Source organism: Platalea leucorodia (assembly GCF_965183815.1).
Source record: "Platalea leucorodia genome assembly, chromosome: 12".
Taxonomy (NCBI): Eukaryota; Metazoa; Chordata; class Aves; order Pelecaniformes; family Threskiornithidae; genus Platalea; species Platalea leucorodia.
In genome coordinates this window covers 1,507,140-1,530,182 of record NC_138834.1, presented here as the reverse complement: position 1 = coordinate 1,530,182, position 23,043 = coordinate 1,507,140, and the positions used below count along the sequence as shown (strand labels likewise).

The 23,043-nt window shown below is 37.8% G+C and overlaps 1 protein-coding gene across 3 annotated transcripts in view; it reads right to left on the bottom strand.

The window, feature by feature from the left end:
* The window catches only part of TANGO2 (transport and golgi organization 2 homolog), a 41,066-nt gene that overhangs the window by 10,295 nt on the left and 7,728 nt on the right, over nucleotides 1-23,043 (bottom strand). For all 3 annotated transcript variants that reach the window (XR_014229610.1, XM_082325194.1, XM_082325193.1), the window contains 4 exons: nucleotides 18,176-18,297; nucleotides 11,995-12,083; nucleotides 9,933-10,052; nucleotides 8,790-8,904 (listed from right to left, as the gene is read on the bottom strand). Coding sequence is in view for 2 of the 3 variants with exons in the window: in XM_082325194.1 (XP_082181320.1) it covers nucleotides 8,790-8,904; nucleotides 9,933-10,052; nucleotides 11,995-12,083; nucleotides 18,176-18,231 (380 nt within the window). In the remaining variant the exon portion in view is untranslated. The remainder of the gene's footprint in view (nucleotides 1-8,789; nucleotides 8,905-9,932; nucleotides 10,053-11,994; nucleotides 12,084-18,175; nucleotides 18,298-23,043) is intronic.

Sequence of the window (23,043 nt, the reverse complement as noted above, 5' to 3'; positions counted from 1 at the left end):
TGGGTTTGGGTTTTTGTTTGTTTGGTTGGTTGGTTTTTTAAATTTGCCAGGACACAGCCATGAGATCATATAATTCTGTGTTTCACTCTAGTGATTCACTTGTTCACAGTGGACGAGAGTATTATTCCAGTTACCAACAAATACACTCTGACTAATTCAGCTTTTAATTTGTCCCCGAAGCTCTAGCTCCTTGGACAGCAGATAGACTTTTTGAATTAAAAAAACCCAAACAGACACAAAACTTGCAGTTAAGATTGAATTTGGATTGAGTAGCATAAAACATAATACAATAGAGAAGCCATTTCCAGCTCCTCATTTTTTCCCTAAGATGAGACATATCTGTGCCTTGATGCAAATAAGAGTATATAGAATGCAATCTCATTAATGATGTACTGGAAGTTAAATTGCTCTGCATAAGTTAGCATCCGCTACTCAAACCTTAATAACAAGCAAAACAGTCCTGATTTAGCTGTTTATATTCTTCTTAAAAAGCCATTCTGAAAGACGTTCTACAGCATCCTTTGCAAGACAGCCAAATGAAGAGGGAAATATTAACTTATTAATTATACAAGTCAGAAGAGGCAAGAGGAGGAATAAAAAAACCCACATAAAGCAAAAATAAAACTGTCTTTCCTCCTCTGTGCACTACTCTTCCTCCTCCCAAACCCATAAGACTTTTCTGGTACCTTACAGGAAGATGTCCAAGTTTTTTTGGCATTGTTAGAAGACAGTAATTATAGCAGGCGGTATTTGTGTATTGTTGCTTTTATTGTTAAATATCATATAGGAAGCTCTCAGTTATTTAATTTACAATTTATCTACTGTTAAAAGAAATGTGGCACTTTCTGAACTTTCCTCTAGTGGCTTAAAAGACATTAATGTTGAAAAGAAAAACAAAGATAAGGAAAATAGAAGATCTTGTTCAAATTCACCTTATGCTGATCTCAAGACTCCTTACTGACCTCCCCAACTCTCCGCAGCCATCTGCCCACATCAGAATCGTGGCACCTGGCACGCTTTCGCTTCAGGAGGGCGCTGACTATTGATCACTCCTTCCCTGTTGTGGCCCTCCTTCTTACGCACTGAAGATTTTTACTAGTCTCTGCTAGAGTTCTCATATTACTTGTGAGTCAGTAAAAATATTCTTATCCATCAATTAAAAAAAGAAAGTATGTTAGTCAAAAGGCCATTTGGAGTATTTGCTTTGGGAATACCTAGATAGCCCATAAGAAAAGCAGCTGAAGCAAAGTAGAAGGAAGACACAAGATACGACTAGAATCTTCTTTCCTTAATTTCTTGAGCTGCAAATTTCTGTTCCACTACTACAGATTAACTTGTGTAACCCATTTATGGAATCTGTTAAGAGAGTTGTATTTTCTTAATCTGAGACAAAAGGGGGGTTTAAGTTATTATTTTTAAACACATTAAGACAGAGAAATGTAGCATTTTCAATTAATAGGAGAAAGTGCTGCTGAAAAGTACATGTGGAAGAAAAAAAAATTCTATTCCTAACAACCCAAACTTCCCTTCTTTTTCTTGAGACTCCTTCAGGTACAAACCGGTTCCAAATTAAAAGTTACATAGAAAAAAGGTAGTTTGTTCATGAGCGGGTAAACACGGCAATAAAAACAACAGCTGTTTTCACCTGACACACATTTCCTTTGTTGAATAAGCTTAAGTATTAGAAATAAATTATTGGAAGAGTGGGAGAAATCTCTAATGAAATATTCACCTATTATACTGGTTCAGCAAACTTTTTTTTGCCAGCATACTTGTCTGTAGAAATATTTGTATGAGAAAAAATGAGCAACAGGTATATTTCCTGACACTACTTTTATAGTCATATCCGAGAAGTCTTTGACTCTCTTTCCTATAACTAGCTCCTTCAGTTAAATTACCAAGATATTCTGCTTTTAAGCTAGACGGACGCTATTACAAATTTTCTAAAATTTCAAATATAAGACTCACACACATTCTTCCCTTAACTAGATTCTGCCACGTCTTCAAGGAGAAGGGAAAAACGTGAGATAGGCAGAGAAGTTGAGCCATACTTTATTTGGCTGCAAATACTGACCTTACAGGAATAAAAAAGGCATGGAGTTCAAAGGATCAACAGACCTTCTATGAAGAGATCTGGGTGAATGAGTGCAGTTACTCAAAAACTGAAACCTTTGAAAACAGGACGATGTTCATCATCTTGCTCCTAGCGTGTTACGGCCCTTGCAAAGCCTTATACAAACAAAGTCTAGACCCAGGCTGAAAACTGAATGGAAGTTATACCTCATGTTCTCAAGTCCTTGTTTAGTAATGTTTGGTTAGGACCAGCTGGCCATTTTAGCAATGTCAGGTCTTTCCTCGCCTCTGCATTCTTTATGTCATCTTTATGGCCAGCTAATGGTTAGCATAAAGTGATGTTAACTTGTATGATGCATGCCTATCCCAGCTGGGGTTAGACACCTTCCTACAAGCCTGGTTCTGCTCGGTACATTTCGAGTTGGCACACAGTTAGGACTAATGCTAGAAAGAATCCCTTGGCAGCTACAAAAGGAGGGCATTGAGCTGAGCGGTCATTAATAGACCAGGCTGACTTCTTGCTCCCAGTCACATGCTAGGACAGAAGAAGTCATATACTCCTAAGAGTACACTGGCAGACTGCATTTTCCATTAACAGGGGCACAGAAAAAGCAATGTGTGAGTAAAGTATTTTAGGTCACCTGAAGTTGCTGAATTGGAGTGTTTCATGGAGCAAACTATTTATATTGTCTCTCAAAAGCAAGAAGTAGTACTTAGAAAAATATAATCCATAAATAAAATCCAGTTTGAATTAATACAATACAATGACTAAGCACAGGGAGAACAAATAAACCAAAGTTAAAAAACAGGAAAAAAAAAAGTTGGCTGCTAATGGCCTATTTTAACATTAACACTTGGGTCATTAAAAAAAATTAAAACTACAGTAGCAATTATAAATATACTACAAGCACTTTATGTATTAAGCAAATAAAGCAAAAATCATTAAGGTCATTATAGGCTTTTTCTCAGTTAAGACACCAGCAATTACACAAGCTATTTTATTGGTGCACGAAATACAGGTTCAACAATTTGAAAAGAGAGTATCTGCTGTAGAAGGTCTACGAAGAGAAAAGATCAGAGCAATTGTTATCACTTGCAGTCTCAAAAGACAGAGTTTTAGATGCAAAGGTAGACAAATGGCCCAAGCAAGCCCTTGAACACAGCTGTAAGACAAGTCCTGTCATAAATGAGACCACATGCTGAATAAGTAGGCACTACTGACTTCCTTTAGCAATGGCTTTTTATGTGAAAGAATATTATCATTTAGCATCTGTTCTGAGATTCTTACGACTGAGAAATTCAGTAACAAGATCCCCTGGAGTTTAACAAAAAGATGGGGAATACATACAAACTGCAGGGTCACTAATTCAGGACATCTGTATCTTATTGTTTCTACATTCCACATTCCCCCAGATGTGTGTTTTCTATTACACTTACCTCCACTGCAACACTGCTGCTGCTGTCTTCTATCAAAAGAGGACTGAAGCCTTCCAAGAGACTTCTGAAATGGGGACACTTCCAAAATCTAGTTCAGTGTGCCAGTCAGCTACTCTTTCTTTTATCATTTGGCTCTGCCTATTCTCTTCCTACTGTTTACAGTTCCTCAGTACTGAACATAAAGGCAGAAGCCAAGATGAAAAAAATCACTGTAGGCTTGATCACAGCTATAGCCTCAAAATCCTGGCCTAGGCTCAGGTTCTCTTCCCCCCCAGCTTTACAAATATACACACCAATTTCACTGGAGAAGTAATAAAGGCATAATTAAAGTGATGACAATAGGACCCAGCAGGCTTTTTTTTTTTTTTTTTTTTAAATCCCAGCCATAGCTGACAGCAGAAAGAGAAGAAACTAAAACTACATAAAAATTATGCTCTTAGATACACCATTATGTCAAAAATGCAAGCAATAATAAATATTCCTGGAAATATTCTAGGCAGCATAAATCTCAGTAGTAATAGATGGAAAGCCATGCAGAGTTTGCCAGAATTACTTCTTAATGCTGATGACATATAAGCAATGTCCTTCAGCACCCTGTCCTGCTTCAACTTCAAGGCGGCTCCAAGTCACATTCAAAAATATAAACAGAAAGGAAAAGCAAAAGGGAATGAGGCAGTAAAGCTCCACGGGGTGTGGTTATCACCAAGTGATCACTCCCTGGGCACTGAGCTCTAATCTAACAGGGTGAATATTTCACAGACGAGGACATTGGATTGTTTTATGAATAACGTGCACATATATTTTTTGTGCAAGGAGAAGAGATGAAATTGGCAGCTTGAAACACTGAACAGTAGTTTCAACTGAGTAGTATCGTTCACAGATTAATCTTTTCTTCAATGTTCATGAGCTAAATCGGAAAGCTTTGTTATGAAGCTAAAAAAACCCCAACAAAACACCCTACCACCACCTATAAAGCCCAAACATTTTTGTACATATACCACCTACCACAAATAAAATGGTGAAAATAATACTGCCGGATACTCATAGCATACAAAGTCTGCTTTAAAGCTCTACCCTTATCAGTGTCTAAACATTTCTTTGGTGTAGCCCTAACTTTTTGAGCCAGGCAGAAGGTAACACCAGAGGGAAGAGATAAAATATAAAGGCTTTTCAGAAGCTTTTTTCCTTCTCTTGACATTGGACTGTCCATCTCATTAGACTTGCAAATGATTGAGGATCTATGCAGAAATATTTCAAAGGTGGTAGTACAGACCACGTTAGAGAAGTACCTGGACACCTCATTTTCATGAGGAGGTCACAAGGAGCAGGACAGATGCACTCTGCAGGAGGTGCTATTAGGACAGACAATGCGTGAGAAGAAATATAAGTGAGCTTACAGAGCAATCGCGACAACTTGCCCATCTACGTTCTTTCCACACCAGCAGTCTGACCCTATCCCACTTTCCACTGGAAAGGCCCCTACGTCTCATCTCGGGAAAGCAATCAAATCCCTCCCACGTAGCCTTGGCTTGATAACCATACCAGTCACGCTGTTCAGATATTTTAAACCTATGAGGCCCTGCACCATCAACAGTTCAATTAACTCTTCTCCCAAACACCTTTTCTTCAGTTTGCTTTTTTCACCTCCTCAATGATGTTGCCATGTAACTAAACAACTGTAGATTTCCATATTCAAAAAAGAAAAATATATATGCAGTCTATATATATTTATACATAATTTATATATAAAACCACTTTTTAAACACATATTTTGTATTATATATTTGTATATCTATTCCCCACTCCAAACATTCCAACCCCATTGTTTTGAGGATCTGCAGTTTCAACTGGAACTCAGTCCTAGCCATCATCACATCAAGGATAACATCTATTATTAACCAAACTTCACTCTCCAGATCAGAACATGAAGAATACATTCGAGTACATAATCTCTATTTTCAATACGTTACCGCATTAGTCAATGCGGGTGATGGTATAGTTTACTACATTTCCCCTGGAGGGATTGAAAACTGCCTGTCACAGGGGAGAGCAAAAAAGTTTCCATGAAAGGCCTCCCTCCAGCTGACTTGTTTCGTAAGGGACAATTCATCTATTCCTCATGGAGAAAGAGATTCACTCCTATTACACAGGGATCTTGTTGCACATAAACAATATGGGCTCTAACTGACAGCCCGTCAGATACTCAGAACTTGCTGGGAGAGTGACAAGAAGCTGCCACTTCAGTTTGCCCTTCAGAGCAGTCTGTATAACACACTTGGCAGCATGGAACGCGAGTGAGATGCTGCCACAAGAGCCCTAATGCAAGTTTGAGAGATACCCATGAAAGCCTGAGCAACTGTAGCAACAAGATTTGTTGGACATAAACACGGGTTTCCCCAAATGACGACAGAAATGCCGTCCCGATCATCAACAAAAGCAGCTCACTATTATTTCACATGTTACCACAAAGGAAGAAGGAAAACTGCTCTGAATCTTAAGCAGACATTTTCTTAGAGACCAGTCCAGCTTCTGATAACCTTGTTCCTCTCTAATCAGACCTACCGATAGTCAAAACTGGAGGAGGAGCAACACTGCCTTCTTAGAAGCTAATTCTGCAGCCACACAAGACTCCAACTAGACGCTGTTCGCCATATGCCATACCTTCAACATAAAAGTACATTTAGCATAATGGGTAAGTATTCATGACTCTCATACTTGGCAGGTACAGCAAGATGATAAACTGAAGGGATCAGAAAACTAAAAGTGCTAACTACTTTTTCCAACACAATACTCTCATTAAAAAAAGAAGAATAGAGTTTAAATTGACATCATGGGATGTCACAAAGCAAACAGATTACACTAAAAGTGTCAAAACCCATGCATGTTTAAAGTAAGAGTCACACAAAGCTGTGGAAATAAACAACGAGATTTTACAACCCATATGGTGGTTTCCAGTGCTCCTCCTCACATCACTGCACCTGTATCATCTAGCATACTGTCATCATAGTAATACAGAGAGAAGATAAAGATTTCTTTTCCTGAAATGTGTGCCCAAAAACTCAAGCATTGTAAATCTCTCTCTAAATGTGCTGCCTATAGTCAGCAATATCATGTGCTCTGATATAGCCCTCCCCAACAGGGCTTCATTTGCACTTTCAATTTGAGTTTCCTCTCTGTTTCACACCACTAACAGAGCCAATCACTATTTGTTACCCAACAGAAGAACATGTTAAGAATAGTCTTCAATCTTTTCTTTGAACAGTAACATGGCCCTAACAAAATAGCATCAACTACAATAACATTTTTTATTGACGTAGAAAAGTACCTTCCATTTATATACTACATTTCTCTCGAGAGTACTTCTAATTTCCTAAAATGACAAGTTTACATATCTTATAGAAATTGCTCTGCATCATTAGCTTGCCAAGAATTTCATTTCATCAGAGTATCCAAGGCTAAGGACACATCAAAACGGAGAAGTTAATCAACACATATAGCTTTCAGAGTGATACACTGCAAGGAATTATGACCTGCATCACCACAGAAAGACTATTCAATTGAGCATACAATTCCCTACCAGCCTCGCATGGAGGAATAAACAAACAAAACCAACACACGAATGATTGCCTTAACAAATAAAGTCAATCGAATCTACTTTAATATCATTATACTAGCAGCCATTATGACTACTCTATTTACCTAAATTAGAAAAAAGAAACTCAAACGTACTTACTGCTTGCTAGGTCACACCTTGAATATCATGTTTGCTTGAAAACATAGTAAGACTATTTCTTCTGTTAGGTTTTCAGTTACAGATAGCCTTGCAATTTATGAAAGCTAACCAGGAAGCAACACGCAGCAGAGAGCATAAAAAGTCAAATCCTCTGACCGTGGTAAAAATTAATTTAAGCAACAGGAAAGTTTTGGGAACTCTCTAGTGGGGTAATGAACTCTGTAAAGTAGAGAGTAAAAATAACAGAAAAGCAGCAAACCCTGTAATTGCCTAACCTGCTTCTGGATTAAAATTCTGGAAACGTAACCTATATGCTTATTTCTAAGCAGGCACACCAAAGCAGAAATACACTCCTGGTATCTTCACAGGTGGCACGTGTCTGCCTTTCCGTATTCATCCTTTTAGACTTCAATCACCTCTGCGAGTTTCATTTCACTTCCCCACCATACCATAGCAAATTAAAAAATGAAAACCAATAGCCTGGCAAAATTTGAAATAAAGGCCTTTCTTAAAAAAAGACAAAACACTTGCAGGAAGGTGGGAGAGTAGGGAAGAAATGACCGGTAAGTCTGAACCACCAGCTGAAGGTGGTCTAATACAGAAAGTGAAAAATGCAAACGCAAGGCCAGTTAGTGATAGGGTGCTAGAAATTATTTTCACTGAAAGCAGTACACACTATCACCTTCTGCTTTAAATATATGTGGTTTCCCAGAAGCATGCAGAAAAGCTGAGTAGAAGACGACGACAACCTGATGGTGCAGGGCCTAGTAAGATTAATGCTTCTGCAGAAAGCGTGCCAAAGCAGTAGTGTGCTCTTGGCAATTTATACCTGCTTATGGTATGCATCTAACTGAGAACTGATAGATAGCCTGGAGATGACTTAGCCCTGGATTTCCATTCTTCTGAATCAGGCATAATGCAAAGAAAAATCAGCATCTACACTTGTGCGCACACACATGCGTGTGCAGTGGAAAGGACTGTGCCAACCACAATGACTATAATCAAGTATCCAGGGTCCTTCCTTCAGCTACAGAAACTTGAAGAAGTTAAGGTATTTGTTACATGCCGATTTTTTTTTTTAAATGTTTCAGCACAGATTAATGATACAGTTACTCTGATGGGAATAATAGCTTGAAAGCTTTCAGTTGTTCTAATTCTGCCAGAGCATGCCACCTCTCAGAGAAAAAAAAAGTTCCTGAGAAATTATGGAGCCAAGGTTTTGTTTTCTCCAAAACACAAGCCACATACCCTTAGGGTAAAGGCTGACTATGGCCCATTAGGGAAAGAGTCACAAGAAGTTTTGCGGGAAGCAACAATTAGAATACAAGATAGCCCTCCAGTGTTTGAAAGATGAAAAAATATCAAAGGAAATTATGACTAGAGTAACATTAGGACCTTAGATACCAATTAGCAAAAAGGAAGAGCTCTAGCTTTACTTTGTGGCAGGCTTCTGTACTGTTACACTTCTGTGCCAAGAAGTATACGGACATCACTGCTATTGTCTTTCTCCCTTTGACATGTGAACTGTGATGTTTTGTAGACTTACTTCAAGTCAGCTGCTAATAAGTTAAATCCGTTGTAAAGATGTCCTTCTACTGAAACTTTCTTCAAGTAAGAGTAGCTGTCCAGATCTGCAGTCAAGAAGTTTGTTACAAGAGCACCTAAGAAAGAGAAGTACATAGAGCAACTTGCATGGGTGAACTCGCTGTTCCGACAGGCTTGGTAAAACAAATAGTAAGACACAAGATTCCTGTTACCAACAGGATATAACGGGGGGGGGGGGGAAAGCCCAAACCCCCGAAACCAACCAACCAACCAGCCTTTAAAAGTCTTACAGCATTGTATCATGTTCACATTAAGAGCTTGACTTTTACTCTGAAGCTCTCAGTCAAAATTTCTACAGAATTCATATTTGCTAACTATTCTATACTGGATGTGCCTTTCCTCTCCTCCCCCCTCACCAAACTCTTTCTTGTCTTGCTTCATTTCCCTGATATATGACCCTAAAATGAATTACAAATGACATGGTCCGTTTGTTTCTCTGTATAACATGTTTTGCCATTGCAATATATTCCCAATGCAGTGCCATATGACAAATAGATCTATTTTTACATTTAAAAAAAAACCCAAACCCCCAAAACCCAAAAAACCACCACACACAGAGATGCACTCTTTTGGAAGAGGTTTTTTTTCTTCCTATTATTTCTGCTCCTCTGATTTATCAATGTGTAGGGAAGAAGGGACTACCATAATCTTTTAGACTAACCTCTAGCATAATCCAAGTCGCATTGTTTCCCTGGCTTAAGTGTTTGAACAACAACATACACATTTTAAGAAGTCTACTGTAATTTAAATCTAGCTCAATGCTTGTCTAGTTGTTCTGACTGTTAATTAGAATTACTGTCAAGAGAAGACAGTTGGTGCCGCATTTCTTGTCTGAACGTAACTCAGGCTCTAGGTACTATACCTTGTTTTACTTTTGCCTGCTTGATTAGAATATCATTATCGAAGTCAAGCTCCCCACACAGGTACTCAAAATCATCAGTTCACAGATTCTGTTTACAGCACATAACCATTTTGTTTGTCCATAAAGTGGTGTTAAAAAAAATACTGTAACCATCACTATTTTACTGGGACACCAGGGCTTGTTTGTCCACTTTCTTCTTTTTCTATTTCTACTCTTTCATACCTCTTCCTTTTGCATTTTTATCAATCTTTGGCTGCATATAGTTTGTCAGGGCTGCCATCTTGCCTTTCTTACTGATTCCCAGCCACGTCCCACCTTCTTTTCCTTCCTCCATATCCAGACCTAATGGAATAAGTAAGAGTTAGGCTATTACATTCATTTTAAAAAATCTCAAGCTTAAAATCAGAATTTCTTAATGAAAATCCAGAGTCTCGTTCAGGGTGGATAAAACGCAGTAGGTACAAGACTGTCTTTCTGGACGAGCGAGGTAAGCCCACTTAAATTACCCGCCCTCCAATTCTGCACTATTAAATTTTTCCAAGCTACTGCAATAATAGATGAGAGAGAATGAGAAAATTAAATGTAAAAGCAAAATTATAAGCTTTGCCTATATGCTAAAATACATATAAAACTAAGTAGGCTCAGAATGCTTGTTAGCTCCAAAGCAAATCTCAGAAGATTAATGTTATTTGTGAGTTTAAATTCACAAGTAACCAGAAAAATTTAGAGTAAGCTATGTAACTGATAAAAATCTTGGACTCTGGTAACAGTACTTTACATTGAGGAAGGGGATCCACAAAAGTGAAGCCCACAACCAAACCTCTTGAAAGAGAGTACAAGTTAAAAAAACCCAACACACTACCTATTTGTAATAAGCTCATGTTAACCAGCAAGCATTCTATGGAAAAACTAGTTTAATAACATGTATACTGTTAGAAACCTTTTAATTCTGAATCATCATGTCATAAGATAACTTTCATTAGAAGATCAAAAGAACAGGTTTTAGATCCTTATTCAGGAACTTCTTTCTTTCTTCAGTATCCAAAACTTCAATATTGAGTTTAGCCACATCACATCTTTACACAATACTTTTACTACTGTTCTCTCCCTTAGCTGAAAGGCACACAAAAGAAAAACATACAGCTCTGTTGACCACTGCCCAGTGATTAACATATAGCAATTCCTGCTTTCTGAAATTGCTGCAAGTGCAAAATATGTTTTCATTTTAAAGTCATACAAAGAATAAATTTGATTTATTTTCGTTCAACTTGCTGCTTTCCTCTGAACTAACATTATTAACTCAAAGGCATATATTCATGGCATCTCCACAGATACACCCGCTGCTGGAGAATACACAAGTTTCTTATGCCAAACATGGCCAGAGCTGATAAAGATATAAAAGACAAAAATTCAGGGCCCTTCAGTTTTCAGGATAGTTTTTTGTTTGTTTGTTTGTTTGTTTTAAACTGCTACATAGCAGGGGAAGCAGCATCCAGAACGGCTGGCACAGAACAGAAACTACAGCCAGAACTTCAGAAGCAAGGGAGTTGCAGTGCAGTGGGAGTAATTTATCCTTACAGGCCTCCCTGCCAATGACAATAACACACAGCATCAACAAAGAGCATTCGCAAAGTCAAAATCTTGCATTTAAACAGTGCTTTGTCTTCCAGAGCTTCACTTCTGTTTCTGAGAAAAGGCAGGAGTACTGATTATACCTAAAAATGACTTCAGAGAGATTCCCTACAAAAGAGAACCAGACAGCTGAGTGACTGTACTACCAGTTTAGCAAAATGTAGACATGAAAGATAAACTGATGGATCAATAACTAAAATTATTCTGTAGCCTATAAATTATTAACATATAAGAAACTAGAAAGTTTTCACTTTCTTGAGGCTTGGTTTAATGGTTTCAAGTCATTATTACAGACACTGAGTCTGTGGAATAACTAATTCCACCTATTTTAACAAGTATTTCAGCATATCTGACAAAGCTAAAGTAATTGTTTGTGATGGACAAATTAATCTGATATATTTCTATTGCACTGCTCAGACTGAAATCAGTTAAAGAACATAAAACTGGGAAAAAAACCACAAGATATTAAAACACAAATAAGATAATAGCACAACACATCTTTCAAACTTATGACATGTTTTCCCCAGAAGTATAGGGAAGAAGCATATTTCTCATTAGAAATGCAACACCACCACCCCAATAACAAAAAATCCAGGCCATAATTCCCTTATAAATTGTATGAAAGCCACTCAAAACAACAAGATGTACATACCACTAAGGATCTCATTGCTGCTGTCCCAAAAATCTGCCGATTTGGATGGTCTGTGGTAAAATTCATCTCTATTAGCTGCTAGAATAAGCCTGTAGAACACAAGAGGGAAAACATACTACTACTTACAAATAGGAACTTCACCGTACAGGTGGGAACAGAATCCAATTGTTGCCACAGCATTAGCTCATTTTAGGTATGAAACCATCTTTTATCCTCCCGTCTCATCTTTATCACCCAGTGTAAAGGTCGAATGACATCCGACAGCAGCCTTCTCTCTCATTGTCTTGAGACAGCAGGTCTATCTTGTTGTGTTAATGAGGCAGCTATTATTTTCAAAGAATAATACTTACAACACAAGAGATAGCATTAAGATTGCTTATGCAATCTTAAGATTCCTCAGCATGTGAAGTTACAGCTCAATTAAAGAAAATTTAAAGGTAACTTACAGATTTATAGGTAACTTATAAAAAAAAATCTGAAGCATGAGAGTATGTTTTTACTGCATCTTTACTTAGGATCATGTGGTCACAGTATTTTTTAATTTAACTTTGACTCCTAAAGCTCTGCTTGTGTGGTTCAAAGATACAAGTCTGATGCTTTTGTCTGAAGTACCCAGGGCAGAGATAAATTTGTGATAGTCTCAAAGGTCCAACCCACTGAAATTCATCTGAAGAAACAACAGCATGCTCAAGGAGGCAGAGAAGTAAAGGGAAAAGGCATGGGGTTTTGTTAAAATCAAGAGGTATTTTGGTGGGGCTTTTCTCATTTGTTTTTTGTTGCTTTGTGGGGTTTTTTTTTGCATGTGTAGTTGCTTGCATAATCTGAGTTCGACCAGAACAGTAGGACAAAATAGTTGAATCCTTAATGAGAGTCAGCCCTTGCAGCAGAGCAACTACAAGCAGCCCTGGAGGTGACACAATCAGGAGGTAGGAAGAAGTTATGAAAAATAATACGCAGCTGAAAAATGCTGCTGAATGAAATCCATTATTTGTATTTAGAAATAAACATATCACTCCACAAGACCAAGTGCTGTCCTGACAAAAAGCATGCTGCAGCTCTTCATGTGCCATCTAAAATCTGATAATTTATAGAAACCAAACAGATATTAAACACCACCAGACATTATTAGGAAACGGCAGTGACAGAAAATTCTGCTAGCTCTGCCTGCTTCCCTCTGCTCTGTTCTTTGATAATTATCACAAATGGCACCTGCAGACTTCAAAGACCAAGTTCAACATGATATTTAAGAAGCGGCGGACATCCAAGATAGGACAGGTCTTCCTCAGAAGTTCCAGGCTTGGTAGCAGTGCAGACCAGTCAAATTCTACAATAACACCAGTTCAAGTCAGTCGGGCTGTGAATGTAAAGCAGGTAAGACTTAAAGAGTCCGTACAGCCAGACAGCTTCAGAGGAATTTAGAACAGCCTCAGTTCTTGGGCTTTGAAAAGCAAGAACTGTTTCTCTGTCCATTTCATCCAGCAGAAGTTATTAAAACAACTTGTTTGGTGTGCTCCCTTACAGGCCATACAGGTACCTTACCGGATGCATGCTACAGTCATTTCACTAGCAGTGTTAGCACTGGAACACTAGAAAGAGTCTAGGCTAACCTGACTGTGCACATCCACCTTTTCAAAGTGAGAAAGTTAACATTTTCTGTTATTCAAAAACCATGGAAGACAGCATCAGAAACTAAATTTAATGACTTACTGCAACATCAAATAGATGCAGGGTATCTATAAATAAAAGCTTGAGTTAGAAGTGCTGCTGGGTTTCTATGCTGAGAATCAGCATTCAGACACCGCCATTTACAAACCTGTAGATGAGCTTTCATTTGATGCTGCTCTTCCATCAGTCTTTTTTCAATCATTATTTTGGAATTAAAAAAAAAATAAATTATTTTTTTTGGTAGCACATCCTCACCTGAAGAGCAGGTAATGGATTTGGCTGATCCAAGCAAAGGGCAAAAGACAACTGTAACCCTAGGCGAGCCATATGCTGGAGACTCAGGGCAACGAGTGACTGCAGACACGCTTGTGCACAACTCCACCACAACATGCCGGCACCCAGCAGCTAGGGCTTCCAAAGTCCTGCTCATTATTACCCATAACACAACTTGCCTTTATTTCAATTGCGAGTTTCTGGGTGTTTCCCATTCTCTCCAGCTATGTTGCTTAATATTTAATTTTAATGAAATGCCATCTTTCAGAAGCCTGCAGATTTTATTAACCAGTTTCCTATAACCTCAGTATCTTCTCCACTGTCAGTTCCTCCTACCAGCTGCACATCGATTACATTTACACAGCAGAAGCCAAGTTTGCTACTGTAAACTGAAATTAGACCATACGGTTTTCATTCTAATTTTTAAGCCACAACACACGAGAATCGACTCCAATGAAATCTCATTACTTTACCCAGCATTCAAATGTTTCTGGACCTTTCCTGCAAATTCATCTCTTCATTAACACAACGTTAAATGTTTTAAAACATGACCATGAGGTGCCAGCTGCACATTAGAAATACTACAGATAAAGAATTATAGTCAGCTATAGAGAAAATAAAGGCTAACACTTCAATGGCATCCTTTCTGTAAGGAAGAGGCTTAGTATTTTGCCCAAATATAGCATCTGCTGGAAAGCACAGCACATGTACATTTTTATCTTTCCAATCAAATAATCCTAACATCATTCCTTTCAGACTTGCATTGTTGCTGCTCTTCTAGCTGATTCTAGTCTTCGTTTACAGCATGCATCTTCCTTTTACAGATTTTTATTTAAATAGATATCTCTACTGTTAAAAAATACTTTGGCTGAAGTGCAATTCTTATTTCCTGAAGCTCCAATTATATTTTGCCTTCAGTAATTCTTGACACGAAACCACGGTTTGTTTATAGTATCTAAATACTAAAAATAAGCGAAGTCTTTCTGGTGTGATTGAATATTCCCCATCTCAAGTTTAATACACAGACTCCTAAATTTAGCACAAGGCTAGTATACAGGATCGCTATAATCAAAACATCTTCATTTTGTCTTTTATGAAACATAATCATACCGAAAAGGAGCAGTATTAAGTGACCCTCATCTTCTAATAAACTGCAAAAAGCCTATTCAGCTATTTTTATAGCTGAAATAATTCAACTGTATTAGGATTTACGTATTAAGATTTATTTTAACGTTGAGGCAGAGAGATGAAAACATGAGAAATCATTCCATTAAAGCAATTTCCTACAATGTAATTCAGTTCCATAAAAAAAGAGACTGTGATTATAGTTTTGAAGCCTGAAACGTATTTATTTGTAAGACGCACACAGTATAGTTCAGGAAGATGTAAAGGCAGCATGTTACCTTTGACAATAATAATGGACTACAATAAAGCGTTTGTTACAATGCACTAAACTTTACTACAAATAGGCCTGTAGAGAGAACACAGAGGAAAAAGGGTAGAACAGCAAGTTGCAAGGGTACACGAAGACAGAGATTCATTAGCGTATCGCAAAAGTGAACTGTAAGCTTTTTGCTTAATTAGGTGCTTGTGGAAATTGGCCAACGTACTGCTCTAGAAACCAAAGGAGAATTTTCCATCCAGGCAGACTAAGTGCTATGGAGAACGTGTTTTAGTTTGAGAAAGTTTATTGGCTACAAGAAAATGGCCAATGATATGCAGCTTGTCTTTTCAATCTTTAATGCCTATTTTAGACACTTTCTTTTAGTTAGAGATGCAAAGTAGAGGACAGTAAAAAAAAAAAAAAAAAATTGTAGATGCCTGTTTTAATGTGGACAGACAAATTAGCATGTCTGCAGGTACACAAATCCCCTTTTGGTTGGGAAAACTGTTCCAAGACCTCACCGTGAAATAAACAGAGCTATAGCACAGAGTAACACACACGACTTGTCAGGAAAAATTACGCTTAGCAAGAGACTAGTATAGAGGTCTAATTTGGTCTAATGGCTATAATACTGTTCAGAGAATTAGGAGGGCTGGGTACTATTCCCAGCTGATACTCAGACCTATGTCCTTCAGAAAGCTGAGGCAAAGGTGAAAAAACCTTAAGAACAGTTTAAGAAGAAAGAACTTCAACATTCTTCCAAATAAAGACAACAAAAAGATTTAGTTATGGTGTGTTAAGGAAAAAAAAAAAGGAGGACTAAAGTTATGTATCTGATGTTAAAATCTGACACCAAGAACACTATGACCTGGCACTTATCACCGAAACAGATGGCTCATAGTAATTTATCTCAGAGGTACAGAGCAAGACATCGCCTAAAAAAAAAAAAAAAAAAAAAAAAAGATACTGAGAAAGTTAAATACCATTAAATATTCCTGAATTTGGGCCAAAACATCTTAAAAGTGTTTTCCTATTTTGTCACTGATAGCAAGTTGTTTTCTGCTATAAATCAATAATTTCAATCTTGATGCAATTTTTTATAGCAAGCAAGATACTATAAGTTTTAATTTTAAATATTGATCATGGCAGAAAGTTCACTTGGCCAACAACTACAGTTTACATCCAAAGGATTTTCCCAAGAGGCATCAAATTGATGGATCTGTCTTTGGCTAACTAGCAACACAAAGAAAGTCAGACCAAATAAATGGATATATTAATTCAACACCAGTCACATAATAAACAAAACCCCTTTTTAGGCAGATTCCAGATGCAGAAAGGAATGCAGTCTATGGACAACTGAAGCTTCGGTTCTCATTTCCTTTCTTTCTATAGAATGGCATCTGCTTCTTAATACACAAGGGCAGAACAACAAGTCAATGAAAGGCACAACGATTTACTGAGCATACTGAGTGATGGGTTCTGGATGAATACCAGCACTCTTACCCCACAAAGTAATACGGAACCTATACAGTATGTATAAATACAGAAAGCAATAGAACTCTGCAGTGTTCTTACTGGCCCGAAGTGCTATCTTTCTATTACATACAGAATGTACTCAAAGCTACTGATGCTGGATATGAACTTTTAAAATTAAGGGCTGTAATGAGAGGGAAAATTATTACAGAAAGTTTAATGTTTGGGAAACACTGTATGACATCAACACATCCAGTTAAACTTGCTTAGAAGCATGGATGCTTGTTTTGTCTTAAGCTGTTGGCTAAACATCTCATATACATGACTACTAGTTTATTACCTAAAATTGTAATTAATTTTAAATTTTAATTACATAAAATTTTAATATGACTGTTAGTTTGAAGTTCCTTTTTCTCCAGTTCACAGCACTACTTGTTTTACGTCGATACAGGAGTATAATCAGTTTGAAAGCAGTGAGATTTGATTTCCAGCATTTTCTGAAATTGTAAGTACTTAATTTTAGGACAAAGAGCAACTGAGGATCTTTAAATACACCTTGTCCCAAAAGCAAACTGATAGGCATAAATAACCTTGACCTCATCTATCCATTTTTAAAAAGCAACTGCACCTATTCACAAGCTAGCCAGTTCTGTCAAAATCACAGAGGAAGGGCGAGCAGTGGTAGCCACGACGTACCATGGAACAGAGCAGTGAACAAGAAGGTACTGTCCTTGGGAGGAAGCAGGACAAAGTGGCAATTCAAAGTTAACCAGAAGCTATCTAAGCAGTTAAGTTTCACTATTAGTACCTTTTGGATTCATAGCGTGTTACTCTCTCAGCTTACAAGACTGGACCAGCACATATTAACAGAAGAGAAATTAATACACAGAGTCAATAACTGCAATACTTCTGCTCTACTGCCTGCGCATTACTTTCCAGGCTAAATTCCAATTGTTAGTTTCAAACAGAAAGCCCTAAACATATCTACCCTATTGAAAGAAATTGCGTCTTTTCCTGAACCTCATTGCTACAGCTGCGATTCCCCAACAAACACAATTCCCCGCAGTTTAAATGATAAAGTAGAAGGCAGGACTTTCAAACTTTAGATTACAATATTTAAAGGATTTATCCTACACCACACGATAGACCACCATCAAAAGGTCCACAATTACAAAGCCCAAGTCTTCTGACATAGTCTAAAAACAAAGGGTTCTCGAAAGGTTACAGTAAGTCCTCCAATGGGGAAAGTCATAAAGTTAAACATTACAAAAGCATAATTGAACATCTAATACTGAGTTAAGTTTCTAATTCAAACATTGGCTACAAAAAGAAACTGTATAAAAAACCCTATAGAAACACGTCTGTTTTAACTAGAACCATCTTTACCTGTATGCATTTTTTGAAACTGGTCGGGGGTCAAATTTGAATAGAAGGATGCACATTGAAGAACTGATGTTTAAATCTTGCTTCTTCCACAAACGCTCACTGCAAGGTCATTCTGTAAGAGCCTACAAAGTAAATAAAGATTATCTATTATACTGCAAATTATAAAGATAACCTTGCTTCTACACTGAAGCTTAAAGATTGCAATGTTCTCACTAACAGCTCTCAATAAAAATAAATAAAACAGGACTTCCAAAATAGATTTGTTTCAATGAATGGTTTACTACCAAGATTCCTATAGTGGTTGTTTCAAACTTATGCTTGGCTAATGCAGATGTGTAGGAAAGAAACAAGCATTAGAAAGATACTGACCAAGTCTAGAGCACTAGCAATACATGAAAGGCAGGCTATTATGCAATTTTCTGCTCATTACCAATAAAGTACCACTAGGTTTTTTTCCCCCATCTTAGGTAAGGCAAAATGCTTCTGTTAGAATAAAGGAGAAAGTAAGACTCAAACTGTTGCAGAAGCTGGAAAAAAGCCTGATCAAAAGACACTCCCAAACCTCTAAATAAAGTGTACTTTAGGCCAAGCTATTATTAAAGTCCAGGAGAAAGTATTATTGTTTATCATTGGGAAAAACATCAGGTACAAACAAAAATACACTGGACCAGAGTGTGCATTTTGATGAATAGTTTCCAGCACTTGTGGTACATTTAAAATTCTGACCATGCTCAGATGGCATGACAAATGTGCTTTCTATTTCAAAACCACATAACGGCTTTCAAATATTTTGTGTTGCCCGAATGAAAATTTTTCTGATAATAAAACCACAACCTGATCCTTACTTTTTGTGGCTGCTAAAACAGTTATCAGAATGTTACCAACCAGCCACACATAACCATGTTTTACTGCTACCGAGAGTTTCTTCCATGCAAAAGTTTTCAAGGTAGGCAAAGAGGAGAAAGGGACGGGCAGAATTCAATACCACAACTCTAAAACCATCTCAGCAACCCAGTGACTGAATCAACTTCTGTACAAAGAGTAAGATTTTTCACCATACTTCCAGATATGTAAAGAGTGTCTCTCTTGCTCTTCAATTTCCACATCATTTACCTTAAGAGATATAAGGAAATGGATAATCTTGACTACATTTCATATTACCAGAAGTAGTGCTACAAGTACAGCATTTATACAGATTTTTTTAATTAACAGCTCGCCAGTAGCTGCTGGCTCCTGTTAAGTCACAGTTCAGCACCACAACTAGCTTGCTGTCGCTGCCATGGCACAAGTTCAGTCTTGCAATCTAATATTCTGCAAAAAGACTCTTCTCTTGCAGGAAATGAAATAACTCAAAAAGAGGTGCAACACTCTTGACGCGCTTGCCAAGGCAAAAGAAAATTAGCGCAGGAGAGTGTGTGTGTGTGTATGTATGTATCTCTATCTCGCCAAGTATTTTAAATTCTGTTCTGTGACAAAAGGAATTTCCCTCCCAAGACAACTTCATAGTCTACTAGCTAAGGGCAGCAATAGCCTAGTTATCGAAACTATTTTCTGTTTAACAGGTTACACAATAAGGCATCAGAGAAAACAGAATTAAATCACACTGCAGGCTTGCTTCGCCTCTAACAAGTCAATCCCAAAATATCTGGTTTAGAAATTAATCATAAATTGAAGATGCAGACTTGAATTTTGGATAACTGATGTACTAGTGAGATGTTTAAAAAGATCCATAGGCAGCTTTGTTTAGAAAATCTAATTAGTCTTAAGAAGGTATTATCACCCTTCTCAGACTCCTATTGCTGAATTTTCAATAGACTGCAATCATACTGGACTTTACAACCGAACTACCAGCTCTGAAAGACTTTTAGCTTTTCACAAAACTCAGGATCTTGTATCCCAGCTGCTTTATGTCACTAAGCATCAATAGCACTGACCTGTTCACACCTTCCACTCCAACTCTCAAAAAGAAGCTGAAGCAAAACAAAATTACAGTCACGGTTCAAATCACAGAGCACAAATTTCCTAGAGCAACAGACAGCTTATGAATTAGAGCACAGTGCCATTTCCAGATAATATAATTAAAACATCCCTAACACAACCCTAGGTACTTCTGAAACCTTTTATACTTGTTTTTTTACTTTAGATTTCTGATGCTGTCCAGATATCCAGGCAGTATCTATATGCCATACCCCACCTCAGTTTCTTTATTCAGGATACCATTTCTTCTACCAGAAGGGATTTAATTGCAGAGCTTCCTATTCGTGATTTCTCCTCTGGAACATTACGTCGTTCTTTAAAAGAAAGGTAGCTGGTGCAGAGTAATCTTGTCTTCTCTCAGTCCAGAATCTTCTTGCCTTGCTTTATGTCCTCCTCTTGCCTCCAAGCATACTCTGCCTCTAGATACTCGCTTTATCATTGGACATTTATCTTTCTCTGGTAATTTTTCTGTCCCCAGAAGAACATGGAGGATGGGTTTCTTCATGACTCAGGTTCTTCAGCATGCTTATTGTGCAGCCAGAATGTAGTCATGAAGATTATTCACTTCTACAGCACCTTCCAAAGAGGCCCCTACCACACACGCAGCAATCCAACCAGCCCAGCTGACGAACTACACATTGCCTAACTGTAGGAGCTCGGGGTATCGTCACATCTAGCAGGTTTTCCCTGTTAGAAGACTGGGCTCCCAAATAATCCTCTCAAGGATGCACAATCCTATATGACATAAGCGTCCAGCAAGGTTGGGGCAAATAACAGTTACCCCTTTTTCCCGAATGATGCAAATCTCACAGTGGTTATTGTTCACGTAACTTAGTGCACAGGCTACACAGAAACCAAATAGGAGTTGGGGTTTCCCCCCCCCCCCCTTCAAAAAGTGAATCTTTTTGCTGAAGTCATTACTGATGAGAGACTCAAATTATGACAGATGAGACCCTTCAACCCCCGCTCCCAACATTACAGTTAGAACATTGCAATAAATGTCAAACTAAGAACAAAGGTTTATTTTAGCTGACTGATTGTTGCTGTTCTGTTCCTCAAGCAATCTTCTCACAGACAGCTGCACAAGTAAATGGAAATGGCACTCCGTCCTTGACAACAACTTGACTGAACATGAAATTGGGAGCAGGAGGAATGTCAATGAACAATTGTGCTGCACCAGCTTGCGACGCTGGGCAGGACGTCCTCCTTCCTGCTGAAAGTTCTCTAGATGGGGAGGTCCGTGGACAACCGCTCCCCCGCTCCCCGGCCCCCAATATCTCAACAACAAGAGCTGCGGGCCATGTTTAACCCACACTGTAAAGATGCAAATAAGTTGCTGCACCAAAAAGGAAAAGCAATGAGTTTTCTGTTAACAAACATATTCAACAGTAGCAGTTAGGAAAGCTAAACCTGGTAATAGCGTTTCAAAGAGGCACACTCACGTTAGTCACATTTTTAAACACGCAAACTCTAACATACATTATTGGATCTACTACTGCTAGTTGCACTTCTACCAAAAAATCAAGTTTACCCCATGCTAGTGATTTCAATTATGTAGATTTCAATTTTACCATTCAAATCTTTGTTTTATCTTCTCTTTTCCTTTTTTTCCCCAATCTGCAGCCTACAGGGGAAGTAACCTTTTTGTCTCTGAACCAGAAAGCCACCAGAGCCAAGCATTAGCCAGTGACTCACGTGACACATTGATGATGCCAAAAGGATCTGAGTTAGTAATGGAAAAGTCTTTGCAAAAGAAGCAGCTGCAGCACAAGACTGATCCTAACCATGGCTCTGAGAATTCATGTTGCAAAATCTTCCTTGGAAGCCCACAAAAAAATGGACAGATTATGACTGTTAAAATAAAAGACAGATAATCTCAAAGAGCTTTAGTTTGTCTTTAAGAAGTGTACCAAAAAGCTATATATAAAAAAAAAGAAAAAAATCTATATTGAGCGAGTTCTTGCCTGTTTATTGAGCAACTTTTTATAAAAATAAGACAGTGACTTACAGTTCAGTTTAATAAGCAGTTCCATTGTAACTACAACTCTGCACATCTGTTGGAAGGTAAAGGGCTACAGCTTCTACTATCAAGGATATATTGATATATATATATGAAGGCTGCCCATCAGAAATGAACTTATGTCCATAAAACATATTAAATAGAATGCATTAACAGAGTGGTTCATGGAGCAAACAATGCATTAGAACAATACTGTACACTATTGTTCACTGGTGCCTACTTCACATAGACAGAAATGGGATAGCTTCATTCTTTTTGCCTTTTCCTCAATGTGAGCATCAAGATTGACATTTATAAATATTAAGCCATGCCAGACTATTTCAGAAACAACACTCATAGCTCAGAAGAGACCTCTTTCCAATCTACAGTTGAGAGGTACCCATTTACAGCAGCAGCATGAATATGGTAGGTAATCCTTATTTTTTTTTTTTTTGACAAAGTGCAAAGAAGTGCGCTTGGTGAAAGCAGGGATATAAAAACTAATTATAATGGGGAACTGTCACTGAGTACTCTTGCTGACTATGGAGATATGGCTCCCAGTATTCATTAGGTGTCCTGACAGATAATTAAATGGATTACTCAATAAAAAACTGTTGACAATCACTCATAAGACTACTATTTTAATAAACAGGTTTCAGGCTCCATTAGCTGATATATTGAGTTCCCTTCAAATAATCCATTCAGTCCAGCTGTTTGCGCAGAGTTACTGGTCAACATAAAGCTTACACAAAACTGTCAGTCAGAAAACAGCAGCAGAATAAGTTTGCAACACTCACCACAATTATCTCGAGGGACAAATATTTTCAACATTTTGATGCCTTTCTAGAATGCATATTCATTATTATTTGGTACTACTGATTTGACAGAAGTA